This window comes from Periophthalmus magnuspinnatus, chromosome 4, assembly GCF_009829125.3.
Source record: "Periophthalmus magnuspinnatus isolate fPerMag1 chromosome 4, fPerMag1.2.pri, whole genome shotgun sequence".
Taxonomy (NCBI): Eukaryota; Metazoa; Chordata; class Actinopteri; order Gobiiformes; family Gobiidae; genus Periophthalmus; species Periophthalmus magnuspinnatus.
The window spans coordinates 27,537,099-27,551,927 of NC_047129.1; the positions used below are offsets into that span (position 1 = coordinate 27,537,099).

A 14,829-nucleotide genomic window follows, 5' to 3' on the forward strand; every position below is an offset into this window, starting at 1 on the left:
TTGAAAAACAACAAGGCATATATATAAAACTCATTGATAGTACATTCTGCTGAAGCGTTGGTTTGTTTTCAGCTTGGGTTACAGTTAATTTTCCCAAACGTCAGGGTGACTTATTGCTCCCATTGTGTTGTGGGTTCTTTTGTTGTACTCACTGTGATAAGGCCACTTCCAGAAGACCTTGACTTGCAGCTGGTCGTCATGGTAATGAGGAGCCGCCACCTCCAGACGCAGCGCTCCGGCGGACGAGGGGTTAAAGGCGGAGTCCGAGTGGTGAGGGCGAGAGGGGACGAAGTCAGAAGAGCCGGGAGAGGAGGAGGAAGAGGAGGAAGAAGAGGGGAGCTCGTTGGAGAAGTCATCGGCTTTAATGGAGAAAAGAGAGATGTTTTTAGGTTAATATTAATATTTTTTGTCAAATTAAAGTCCTTCTAGCCATTTTTTCTCATGTTTTTGACCAAAATTTGTCTTGCAGCAGCACAGATAAATTTTATAAACACTTGAGGTCAAGATATGTCCGCTGCATGTTGTCTACATCAATTAGAAACCATTTTATTGCCAGATAAAGAGAAAGTGTGCGTTTGCATGCTAGTTTCTGTTAGTATTACGTCGCAGCAAAACTCCGCACTGGTCTCTGAGAGTTAAGATGCTCAGAAAGTATAAGCAAAGTGAGGACTAACTTTGGACCACTGCAAAACTTTTAAAATAAACTAATTTTGTTTCATTTTTAAGACAGTAAAAATCAGCTACATCTTTCAACGTCACTCGGACAACAGCCAGATCTTGGAGGTTCGTGTTCAAATACGCACCTAGCTGGAGGATTAGCATATGTTAGTATTTGTAGCTGTTTTTGGTGTAGCAGATTTAGCTCTATAGATTTACAAAGTGAGCATTTTTACTCAGTGCACAGGAGCTCAAAGTTGTAATACATAAATGTTTAGCTCATAATGTTGCTCTATGAAAATTCCAGCTATACTGTATTTATCGAGCCCTGCGGTTATTTAATTCACCATAGTAGACTTGATTTGGCCTGAATGCCCCTCATTAGCTCGTAGAAATGAGGGCCCAGAACATGCACAGAGAGAGTGATGAATAGTGAAATGTTCCATATAAAGTGTAAGTGTGGGGCTTGATAATTAAGCTGCAGCTGCTGTAATCCTCAAGAGGGACGCCCGATGGGTCACCTATAAATACCACTGCTGCCTGGACTCCCATTAACACCAGCGTTTTCCACTGGAGTCACTTAAACACCACAGCTGCAGCGCTAAAAGTGCTGACTGTCCACAAATGCACCACTACTACAGTTACAAGGAAATTATGAACAATCTGACTCGCACTCTGCACTCTTTGATTACGGTGATTTGGAAGAGTTTTATGTCAGATGCCCCCCCCCCCATGACGGGACAAGTCATACAGTAGTGTGGCTTAAACCAAAACATGCGCACAAAATAAACCAATACTGCAAATGGAAGGTAGCAGTAGCTAAATCTGGTACAAATGATATTTTCTTTTGTAAGATTAATGAAATTGTACATGATCCGTGACAAATAAAGCATAAAGAAAGAAAAGTTTTACACCTGGTGGATCCTGAAAGAACACTACAAAAAAATGCTAAATAAAAACAAAAAATAAAAAATAAATGAAATAATGAAATAATTACATGTTACCTGCTGCTATAAAGTATTTCATAATGATTCTATAACATGTTAATTAGCACAAAAACAATTATATTTCTTCTTGTATAGTTTGTTAAGAGACGCATGTTTGGGGTGCCATCGAATTCACTGGTAAAATAATCTTTAGTGAGACAAAAGTTTGAGAATTGAACAGCAGGTCTACTATTCAGTTTATTAGTTTATTAGTTTTTATCATCAGTGGTGAAAGAAGTACTCAATTTTGTTACTTAAATAAAAGATACTGACAGACACTGGAGCAAACAATACTCAGGTGAAAGTATTATTCTATCTAAGCAAAAGTATTAAAGTACCCCTTTAAAAATGTACTTAAGGAGTAAAAAGTATTTCATGCAGATTTTGAAGTCGTACAAGGCTTTAAATGTAGTGATCTTGATAAAGATTAGTGCTGAACAACACAACAAGTACAAGTTTTTACTAGCAGTTTTTATTTGTATATTTTTCTTTGCTCAAACTAAGAACCTGTTAAAAATAAACCCCTCAGACTTTTCAGCAGGTCTCAAACAGTAAGACAAAAATACTTTTCAGCCCTGTTCAAAAATGTAGTAGAAAGTAAGTAAGTAAGAAAGTAAAAGTAAAAAGTATCCACGTTAAAAATGTACTCAAGTAAAGTACAGATATGTTAAAATGTATACTTAAGCACAACACTTCACTACTTTTACTTTGTTACTTTCCACCACTGATTATGATTCAAGAGTGTTTGACTTTGAGGCAGTCACTCCCATAATAACCACACATCCATACTAACCTAACATAATGGAGTGTGTTTACCTGTGTGAGCAATCGTTGTGAACACAGCATGAGCTCTGGGACTCTTCAGCCTCTTTTGACCCCAGTAGGCCACCGTCTGCACCGTCAGGAGATAAGCTGTGTCAGGTTGTAGACCCTGGATCCACATTTCACAGTGCGGCTAAAAGCACAAACACAAACGGTTATCGTTAGGGAGGGAGTTATCTTGATCTCTGTAGCTGTTGTTCTTTGGCTGATGTCGTCGCAGGCTGCAGACCCGGTTAGCATCACTGTCACGGTCCTCCTGAGTGTATACACGCACGACTTACACGCATCTTGTCCAACTGGATGTGTTTTATAGAGGAGTGTCCAATTTTTTATTTAATCAAAGTTTGTATGTTTTTGAGCTTGCATTCTTTATGAGGACTGTACCATGCAGATTTGTTGGTTATTGAAGTTATGGTAGAGGAATTCATACATTTAACATAATAACTACTTGTGTTTATTTGGGCCAATTCAGCAGACAGCTTGGAGGTAAACAAAAAGTGATCTGAGGAATGTCACTATATAGGACAGGCCTGATTTAAATGGGCAGTGGTCACATTTTTATATAGCGCTTTCCCACTTTCAAGACACTCAAAGCGCTTTACATCAAGGAACCACTCTGCCATTCGCACACACATTCATACCCAGCGTTTGCAGACACTGGGAGTGGGGGAGGTGGGTTAAGGACACAACAACAGTGTCCATTTGTGGGAATTGCTGGAATTGCACCACCAACCTGCTCGCTCTACCAATAATGCTGTTGTTGAGAGCAGGATTCGAACCACCAGCCTTCAGATCAGTGGACAAACACGCTACCAAATGAGCTACTGTCGTTTAAAGGTATTGAACTTATACTTACATGGGGTATTAACTGCTAACACATAACATATTTAGATCACCATGTTGCCCTTTAGTGTTTTGTTATATTCACTAAAAACATATTAACCTGTTTTTTTAAGCTTCACATTCAGTTTTGAGACTCTAAGTCACTCCCCCTTCAGAGCGCTATCACATTACAATTAGCCTGCATTTGGCTAATGAAACTACTGCACATTGCTCAGGTTTGTCAAGTTGTAGTGTATTGTTTTGTATCCTGCTTTTGTAAATTTATGCAAAATTGCCATTTTAATGCCCGGTGTTCCCTAGGGAGATGAAGATCCAGGACATGCTAAAGGGATTATGTCTCTCAGCTGGCCTGGGAACGCCTTGGGGTCCCACTGGAGAAACTGGAGGAAGCGTCTAGGATGAGGGAAGTCTGCGAGTCCCTGCTTAGACTGCTGCCCTGCGACCCAGCCCCTGATAAGCAGAAGAAAATGGATGGGTGGTTGTCGTTCTAATCAGGTTAAAAAATAGTATTCTGGCCTGCTGTGCTGTTAAGGAAATGCAAGTGTCGAAAAGATCAAAATGAGTCTGTTGAAGATTAGATTAAACTTTAAATATATGAGGAAACACTTTTGAATTATTGCCAAATGACGTCAAGAGATGGAGCCAGGTTTTCTGAGCTCTCAAGAGACAGATAAATGTTGAATTACTCAATGATACACAAATGAAATAAAACACAAAGTATATTTTTGATGAGAAAAAAACAACATGGCAACATAAAAAAAAAAAAAAAAAAAAAAAAGTGTAGTAGTGTAACCTCTCCTGATATTTAAATTGGCCTGCATGTTTCTATGGAGATAATATTAATAACATCTCCATGGAGACGATCACACACTCCACCACAAACGTTACAGACTAGAGTAAATCTATGAGTAATATTCAAATTTCAGCCGTCAGTAGGACGTTTTCACTCCTTACTATTGATTACACAAACATAACCTTCCATTAATTATTCTTTATTATTTTTAATTTAAAGAGGAGCTATTACACTTCTGTCGGGTATTAATTGCTAAGACGTTACATATTAAGATCACAATATTAACCTTTATTGTTTTGAAAATGCTATATTTGCCAAAAACAACATTTTAAAATATTTAATAAGTGTCATTTTCATTTTTGGAGTTCCCCCTCCCTTTGCTCTCTGCGCTAAGTCACTCTCCCTTCAGAGCACTATCACATTAACATCAGCATGCATCCCACTAATGAAACTACTGCACATTCAGGTTTGTGAAGTTGTTGTGTATTGTTTTGTATCATGCTTTTGTATATTTATGTGATATAGGCTTGTGGGCTGAGCACTGAACAGAATCGTACTGCGGGGGAGATCGCTAGATTACTCAAACATGCACGGATGACATATAAAACTTCTTCAGGCATGTTTTTGATGAGAGAACAACGTTATAACAAGGTAGTGACGACAGAAAGCTCCAAAAAAGTTGATGCTGCATAATGCCCCTTCTTTAACTGGACAAGCGATGTAAGAAGTTGAACCCCTTTATTTTATTTTATTTTAATTAATTAATTTATTTTTTTTATTTAATTAAATTTTTTTGGCTTGTGATATTAGAGACAATACAAACAATAAAATACATTAGATATTTTGACTCATTTTGACTTTTGAGGGAATAGGGAGTGCACACATCCAGGTTTGAAGTGGGTGATGAGACAGTAACAATGGGATCTTCTTATATGGCAGTGTAAGTGTGTGTGGGTGTGTGTGTGTGTGTGTGTGTGTGTATGTGGGGGGGGGGTGTGTGTGTGTGTGGAAGGGGGGGGGGGGGGGGGGTGTAAGTAAGAAATAAAACTGTAAAAGATGCAGAGAATTAAGAAAGAAGAGTTTTTTTTCTGTCTCTTAAAGTCTCCTGCATACACCTCTGTACGCCACAAACCTGTTCTGCATTAGCCCCTCGCATTTGATTGACATCTCATTAACAGCCTCTTAGCATATCCGCGCTGTCTGCCTGCGCTAGTCACAACAAAGAGATGCAGCAGTGATAACTAATGTACGAGTGCGTCCCTGTGTAAGTTATGCATCTGAAAACGGGACAAAAACTGCACTTAAAAGCCGTTTTAGTGACCTACAGACAAAATGGGGTTGAAGTATTTCCATTATGGTTCAAATAGACAAAACACATGTCCTGTACAGCTGCGTGTGTGCGTGACTGCGTCTGAGTGTTCGTGTATTTGCGAAAGTCCTGGATTTCTATTTTTGAGAAGAATGTCACCTCATATTATGTGTAGGAAGATGATGTATATTTAAACAAGACGACACCACAGGTTTTCCGAAGCTTTGAATGTATTTTTTACTGTACATTTTTGGGGAGAGCCTCAGACAGAAGGGCCACACAGTTATTGAGTCAAAACGCAGCGTGACAAGATTCTCCGAAAGCAAAAGAACTATTTACATATTTCAGTTTTCATTTATGTTTCTTTTTATTTATACAGGGAGAGCCCAATGAGAGACTCTCCTGTTCATGGGCGCCCTGTTTAAAATACTGAAAAATACAAACAGAAACAAACAAAACAACATAAGTCCATTTAAAACATGAAAAACAGGGGCAGATGTGATTATGAATCTTTATGATTATTAATGTGCATTTGTGGCACCAAACTATCAATTTTTGCATGTCCTTTAAATATATTCAATTTTTAGGAAGCAAAACAGACAAAAGACCTTTTTTCCATCTTAGTTCTGCTGTGGCTTGTCCATTGACTTATACAATCATGTGATCTTGTGTTAAAAGTTCCCGTATCAATGTTTAACAAGCAATTAAGAGATAGATAAGTAGATAGGTAGGTAGATAGGTAGGTGCTTCATTAATACCCACGAGGAAAACTAAAATGCCGTGGACTCACATACAAACTACATGGACACACATGAACATAGACACAAACAAACAACATAATGGACATGTAATGAAAGAAAGTTTGAAGTTTGATCCTCATCATTTGTCCATGTTCCGTCAGTTTATCGTCGCAGTCTCTTATAAATACATTTCATACAGTGTTGCTCTCTTCTCACAGATAGCAATGGCCAACCCACTTTTTAATCGACTGTACACTGATGGGTTTTTAATTCATCACCTGTTATGAAACAAAGCGCAAAGTGAAAGCGTGTATCTAAAGCCTTCAGAGTAGACGCTGAAGTCTGCATGTGTATTATATCTATTCATATACAGTTAGAGTTTACTATGTTCTTGCTAGTTGTAACACATAGTTCATACAGCTAATAATTTGATATAAAATATGGTTGCGCAAAACTTGTGTGAACATGAATTAATACAGCCACACAGACAGACAGATTCATCCCACTGTTTAAACTAAAAGTGCACTAAATAACTGCCATTGCTCTGCCTTGAATGTTCCACAATACAGCATTACATTAAACTGTTGGTCTATCTTACATCTATTCAACCAACTTTTTTACTGAATAGTTATTGCTTAAATTGCTTAAATTAAAACATGCATTCTTATTGTGAATGGGGGGAAGGGGTCTCTGTTTCTGTGTCACTGTGTAACATTACAACCAAAAAAAAAATCTCCTTGGAGACGTAGAGGTGACGGGCCCTTCTCAAGCACAGCTGCATATATGAATTGACACATATATAGGCCTACATCTAACTTTGGAGTTGGGGGCTTGAGTCTGTACTGAGGTAATTTGCCCAGCATTTATTTTCTTTCTTTCTGTTCAATGTTTATGATCTGTCTGATGATCTTATTTAGCAACATGTTTTATTTATTTATGCATTTATTAATCAAATATTTTAAAATGCAGCGCTTTGACTGTCTTCAAAATGGAAAAGTGCCATATAAAAATGACCAGCACTGAAAGACAATGAGAAAAAACATAACCACAAAATCTGCATAAATGATAAATCAACTATAATATGGATGAATATGTTACTGTCCCGTCTGCTGCCCCCTACCTGTCCTGTTGTGACACTGCATTGGTGAGTGAACACACAGCTGTAGTTCATGGGGGTCTCATTTACATTCCAGCCATCCCCCCAAGCAGAGCAGAGGAGACCAAAGAATGACTCCAACATATGAGCTGGAATCACACCATTTACCTCTCCCACCAAACTAAATACTACATTAAACTGCATATGACAAGTTTTCATGTTTCTGTAATTATTAGGCTACTTGGTTTGGTTTTTATCATAGTTTTACATCAGTTAAGCGATCACTTGTGGGGAAATGTAGAGGAAGAAAAATACAAAACACAGGAAGTAGTGCTGATTTCCAAAACTGTAGCTTCGTCATCAATATGGAAAATTCTATCAAAAATGCAGGGTCAATTTATGCATGAAGAACACATTTTTTTGTGCACAGCAGCGTCCGGCGACCTCCTGTTATGTCACTGACAACGTGATAAAAACTACACAAATATAATGAATACTTCACGCTTTTGTGTTTAGAAATAAAGATGCTTGTGTCTCAGTGCTAATGATAATGCTAATTTTTGGGCAAAATACACATTAAAACAACACAACAAACTGAAATATTCTACATATAAAAACAATCGGATAGTCTTTATTTTAATTAAAGTGAAGTTTAATAAGTTAATAGGTCGTTTTGTTTTATGTTTTATGTCGTTTTATTTTATTTTTATTATTTATTTATTTATTTATTTATTTTATTTTATTTTATGTTTTCTGATTTGAATAAAAGTGACTGCTAGCTCTGCAACACAGTGACCAAGCTAGCACAGAGCGTATTTAAACCTTCATTTATCAACATAAAGGTGTTGTTGTTGTTATTTTATTTGTCTAATCCAAACTTTCGAGTAATTTAAGCAAGTTTTTGCCCGTGTCCAACCAGGAAGTAAAATGATGAACTTCACCAAAAAGAAAATAGAAGAAAACAGGCAAGGTTTTTAGTAAAATCTTCAATATAATGATGTTAAAAGGACCATTGCAGAGTGCGTTTAGACAAGTCCCGTGCGTATTATCTTGATTGAAGTTAGACTGGTCCTGTCTAAGAGCCTATTTAAGGAGATTATGGGCACTTTGGAGCGGAGGACTGTGCTTTGAACGTGTTACATCATCATTATACATCATTATAATCGTATCAACAAACACTTACTTTGGGAATGCACTTTCAACATCACTACGGAAGAGCGGTTTGGATTTAACAAGCTCTAAGCCGCATTTAAGGGGTATGGGTGAGCCTGTATGGGGAGGGATAGATGAGTACAGTCCTATTGGGTAGTTCTCTCGTTATGTTTATGTGCGATTGGTGGTCAGCAGCGATGGATTTGTCAGCATGCCCCAAAGCAGCTGCGGCCACTATAGACTGTCTATATACTGTAAATGGACATAGCTAACCTGCAAGCCGTCACGTTCAAAATAGGAAGTGAGTATGGACGCATTAACGCTGGTTCCAGTTCACTTTCTATTGAAAAAAACTGTTGCTGTTAGGCTTGTCATTTTGGTTTTAAAATGTTCATATTAACCCGCTCTACATGATTTCTTCTTCCCACTCCTTTTTTGAGCTTATATAAGGATTAATTTGTGAAATGTGCTTTAAGTGTACCCGATACATGTGCTTGAAATAAATAAATAAATAAAATAATAAAATCAAATAAATAAATCCTGGTGTTTTTATTTCGCTATTATGTTCGTAAATCAAGATATGAACATTAATAAGAGACAGATCAGGCGCCTTTTTCCTACCCCGAGTGGCTTTATCCCGCTAGGATTAGCAACAGGCTCGGTTAACAGCTTTGCTAACTGTCTACTCCGTGTTAAACCAGTGGTGCCGGCGGGAATGAGTGTCACGTTCAACAGCCTCGCTCCTGATTGGCTCTTTGGTTGCTATGATACTCGCGATTGGAAGTCCAAAGGTGAAACTCAGCTCCAAATTCGCCCTTATAACCACTAGCCTCGATGAGCTTTTTTTGACGTTGACAGTTAATAAAGCATGTACATAATGAACAAATAGTTTCTTAAAACTGATTCAGTCTTAGTAATACCGTAACTTTAACTGTAATCATTTAAATTAAGTAGATACTAAGCCTGAATCATTGTTAATAAACTACGAGTTGATTATGAAGGTGAATTGAGGTCTAGTTATTAAAATTTGGTACCAAAGCATCTAATAGGGGTGGGTGGATTTGCCTAAAATGCACTCAAGTAGTAATAGTATCGCTTTGTAAAAAAAAAAGTAAGAGTAAGAGTAATTGTCTGGACATCAGATTTGAATTATTTACCATTTCATGTTAATGTAATCTGAAAGTCATGACATTAAATAGGGGCGACAGTAGCTCAGTTGGTAGAGTGTGTATCCACTGATCTGAAGGTTGACAATTCGAATCCTGCTCTCGACATAAACATCCACTGTTGTTGTGTCCTTGGGCAAAACACTTAACCCACTTTGTTACTTCATCAAAAAACATATCTGGTGTTTTGTTTCATTCATTCTGCATTATTTGGCTGCTCTGTTCCACTTTATGATGTCATGAAGTAGTTTTCAAGCTAGGAGTGACCATTTACCTTTTTTCTTTGTAGAGATTGGCGATTCCAGGGCTGAAATTATCCAAATGATTGTAGTGAAAGTGTATGGAGTTTAAAGTGACAGTAGCACAGTTGGTAGAGTGTTTGTGCAGTGGTCTGGAGGCTGGAGGTGCGATTCCAGCTCCCACAGATGAATGCGTACACGTGGTATATGAATGTGTGCATGAATGGGTGAGTGGTTCCTTGATGTAAAGCACAAAACACATTGGATGACTTCCTGTATTACCACAGAGTGTTTTTGATGAAGAAACATTATAACACAGATCAGAAAATAGTGTGATATGGGCCCTGTAAAAACATACTCAAAGAATTGTTGCTGAGTGAATTTCCAAATTGCACTGTTCTGTTGTGAAGTGTCCCCAATGCCCCCACTTGTACATGACCCTAAATAAGGATACTTAAAAGAACACTCTCTTTCCTCCCTCCTCGTACAGTCCAATACCTGACATGTCTTACACAATCTGACAGCTCTCCTCCAGAGGCCCATTATCCCCACACCACATCTGTGCTCTGTCAGTCACCGAGAGGAGCCAGGCTTTGTCAAACCAGCTAACATTATTACATCCAGGCAGATAATACTGTCTTTTCTCAAACAATATCCCATTTTGACATTCCCCAAAAGACGGACAAAGAAGGAGAGAGTGCCAAAGTCTGGGTGATAAAGATTAGACAGAAACAAAATAGCTTTAAAACAATTCTCTTTAACTGCCCATAGACCACATCTGTAGGAATAGTGTTGACTCAAGATAGTCATCGGTGTCTTAAAAGCTTTAGTGTTTGACTGTAAATGTGCTGAGAAAAGGGCAAAAGTTTTATCACCTTATTTGCACCAATCACATAAAAGTAACGTCTCTAATTTTCATTTATAGCATTTTTTATTGCATACAGATGTGGTATTAGGCTATTACTCAAAGGTGGACTATGTAACGTTGCTTGTTTCAGTGGAGATGTTATTACTTTTCTCCATGGAGACAAGCAAGGGCAGATCTGTGGAAAGGGAAACCCGCTCATGGTAACAGTGCTATTTTCAAAGTAATGGGCCTCATTCATGAAAGTTTCTCATGAACAAATTTGTACTTAAGGCCTTCGCACAAACATTTTTGGCTTTCACAAAACTTTTTCCTAACTGAAAAAGTTATGAAGGAACAAATCCTACAAACAGTCAGGAGCACTCGTAAACACACAAATACTGTTGTTTTAGAATATTATTACTCTAACAATGCAACAAAAAATCTAATTCCTACAGGACTATAATAATATATATATTTAAATATTTCTTATAAAAACAATACTATGTAATACAATAACTTTCATGAGTGGAGTTTTACAGAGAATACAGACTTTATACAGGCAGCAGTGACAGCCTCAGTCTGCCCCTGTCCCGCCCTCGTCCCCAGTTCTCTCCATATGGGCCAGTGTTACTGCCCTGTGCCTGGTCACTGCCTCATCACCCCACACCCCCATCACAGACCCACTACTTTAGTGTAACTGGAGAAAAACACGATATAAAAGATGAAAGTCCTCACTTGATGACTTATGTCCCCAATGAGTGTGTTCATGTGTGGACATCTTTAATTGCTGCTGAAGCGGTAAAGCAGCGAGCGGTAGCCGGTAAATGCTCTACCTGACTCATTCACAAACAGTTACAAACAAGTTACAAACATTTCTTAAGAAAACATTCATGAATGAGGCCCATTGTTTCAGCAATAATCTGGACAACCCGGTGGCAGGTGTAACTTTTCTGGTGCAGAGTCACTTTTAACAATGACGTTTAATAATCAGGTCATCTACTCTTGTAAGGACAAACTAACATCAGCAGCTTTTGTTTTATATGTTTAAAGGGGATAACAATGTGCACAGATGTGTTACTGCAGAAGTACATATCCTTCTGTGATGACAATTTATAATCACAAATATTATATCCAAAGTACTGTTGTCACGATACTAAAATTTCAAACTCAACTTCGATACTAATGAATACCACAAAGATGAAACGAAAAACATTAGCCAATAGAAGGTCATTTTTACCATGTGTTTCTATACTGGTGTTGGTAAAATTCAAGAGTCAAATTTTGTTTTGTTTATGGGATTTTTCATTATCGATACTTGTTAAATTAAGCATCTGTTTTCGATACTGGTTTTAGCACCAATTATTATCTGATTTTTCAATACTCCAAAGCTGTTTTTATTACTTATTGCAATCACTTCAAATGACAACTAACTTTTGACCTTGATCTGATAAATATTTACCCTGCAATTGTTACATAATGTGGTTTGTATGCTATTTTTACTGGCTGCAGCTGGCGTAGTAGTGCAGCCATAACATGCTATTTAAAGGATCACCTAATGAGGTATGGGCCATGGCATTTTGATTGGATAATTTAATTAACAGTAATCTTTACCTTTGATCTGAAAGGACAAACTGAGTACGCCTTGTGTTTAAAAACAATTGCACTATTATTGTTCATGAGCTATTGTGTGAAGTTGTCATACAAGAACGCAATTTACCAGCCACTATAACCTGGAATGCCTTTGCTGATTAGTATGGTATGTGTCAAAGTATTTTTATTGCTCACGGGGGTGCAATAGAATGTAATCAGTTGATGTTTTCTTATTGTGTTGAATATAAACCCTTGCTGCCAATATATTTCACAATAAATGAGAATAGTCATTTCTGTAGCTTTTATGCTGTTACTTGCAGCTCATTTCTATCAAAGATCATGTTATATTTTATTGTTCATTTTTGGAATTTCAGCCACAAGTATTATAGCAACTAAAGAGTCAATCCAGAGCGAGGCTGTTGAAGGTAACGCTCCTTCCCACCCACGTCGTTGGTTTAGCAGGGAGCGGGCACTGCTAAACCAACAGCGGGAAATGCTGTTAATGCTCCCTCGAGTGAAGATGGGGTCTAATTTGTCAGTTATTAATGTTCATATCTTTATTTATGGGCACAATAGCAAAATAAAAATACCAGGATCATGTAAAGCTGGTTAATATGAACAACATTTTAAGAGCAAATTGACGAGCCTGAGAGCAGCCGTTATGGAAAGAGGGGTGACAGTTTTTCAACGTAAAGTGAAATGGAGCCAGAGTCCATGGAGCGATGGAGTGAAGGCACAACAATTCATCTGTGAAAGCTGGAATCACACCCCCAACACTCACTGGACAAAGACTCCAACTGAGCTACTGTGGCTACTGTTATTGTCCATATGCTGCATTGTACATAACCACAGTTACAGCCAATTATTGTACTATTGTACATACTAGTGTAGCACTTGCACAGTGTTGTATTTTATTCTATCTATATCTTTTTACATCTTAATGCTGTTCAAAGGATTTCTATTAGTATATAGACTGGCGATTTTTAAAGCTGTTCATCTTAATCATTAAATATTTCTGTTCTTGACCTTTGCATTGCATTACTTAAATTCCCCATTGTGAGACAAATAAAGCTCCTATCTTATCTTATTGTTTTATCTATCCTTATTTGCTCCAATCTAAGGAAAATTAGACTATAACTCATTTCACATTAACAAATCTGTGATATTTATACCTATGGCCACAGGCGGTGGTTTAAGTATTCGATTTTGATACTTAAGTAAAAGTACAGATATCGAAGCAAAAAATGCTCGAGTAAAAGTATAACATGAAAAATTCTACTTAAGTAAAAGTATTATATAAGTTCCTGTGTAAAAATGTATTTAAAGAGTAAAAAGTAAAAGCATTTCTCACAGGTTTTGATAAAGCTTCAAATGTAGTGATTTTAAAACATATTTGTGCAGAATTTTGTTCAACAAAAACAATTAAATAGATTTTTCTCTTTCTGGCTATTTTTATTTGTATATTTTTGTTTCCTCAAACTATGAACGTGATAACAATAAACCCTACGGCCTTTGCAGCAGGTCTCGGACAATAACACTTTTACTTGTCCTGTTCAAAAATGCAGTGGAGTAGAAAATACAGATACCTGCTCTCAAATGTAGTGACGTAAAAGTACAGATACCTGATATTTTTACTTAAGTACAGAACTTAACTACTTTTACTTCAGTGTGTTCCACCACTGGCCACAGGTGCAATTACTTACCGCTCTTTAAGATTTTATGATACACCTGTTCTTGTGCAGTTCAGTCAATAGATTTTGAAGGCCCATGTGTATGTGTGTGTGTGTGTGTTTATGAGGTATTGTGTTGGACCACTGCAGAGGACTGTTAAACCACCAGGTGAATCCAGTGCAGGTGGGCTGTGGGTTTACAGGTGTGTTAAAGATCTCAGGTGCAGTGGGCGGGTGCTGTGGAGTCGTATGTACAGACGCTTGCAGTGATCAGCAAGCATATTACTTTTTATGACAAAGCTCCACAATCAGAAAGAAGCAGGCGAAAAACATGAAAGCTAACATTTTATTTTAATAGATGCGTTGTTCAGATCAAGGTTTAGTTTGTTTTCATACCTGACAGTTTCGTGTGCTTTGGTCTTTTTTCTGTGTACTGAAAGCCCTCACAGTACATGGGAAATGGAACATAGGACAGAATGTGAGAGCTACAAAACACAAAGCAGAACAGGAGCAACCCAAATCACTTCATTATGGACTGGGACGATGAAAACATCATTGGGACAGAGGGCAACAAACATCAAAACATCAACAAACTTAAGGAGGCAAATGAAATACGGAAACATGCCCACGGGACTATAAACTGGGACGAGGGGCCTTTTTGCTCTTACACACCTCAGATACTGTCCTGAAGAAGTCGGACTGCCTCAACCGGTAGAAAGACGCCACCAAAACCTGTTTAAATCAGCTGAACGGACATGTCACAGCAACATTACGTGACCACTCTGAGCAATTGAAACTGTCAGGTATGAAAACAAACTAAACCTTGATCTGAAAAAAGAATCAATTAAAATAAATGATCATAAAACCAAATTAACCTCATTGAACTATGCAAGCTAGTTGTTGATTTTAAAGCTATACG

The 14,829-nt window shown here is 37.6% G+C and overlaps 1 protein-coding gene across 1 annotated transcript in view; it reads right to left on the reverse strand.

The window, feature by feature from the left end:
• Positions 1 to 14,829, reverse strand: part of anos1b (anosmin 1b) — a 94,017-nt gene that overhangs the window by 9,311 nt on the left and 69,877 nt on the right. Inside the window, exons 9-10 of the mRNA XM_055221373.1 lie at positions 2,460 to 2,598; positions 153 to 359 (exon numbers count right to left, since the gene is read on the reverse strand). Coding sequence (XP_055077348.1) covers positions 153 to 359; positions 2,460 to 2,598 — 346 coding nt within the window. The remainder of the gene's footprint in view (positions 1 to 152; positions 360 to 2,459; positions 2,599 to 14,829) is intronic.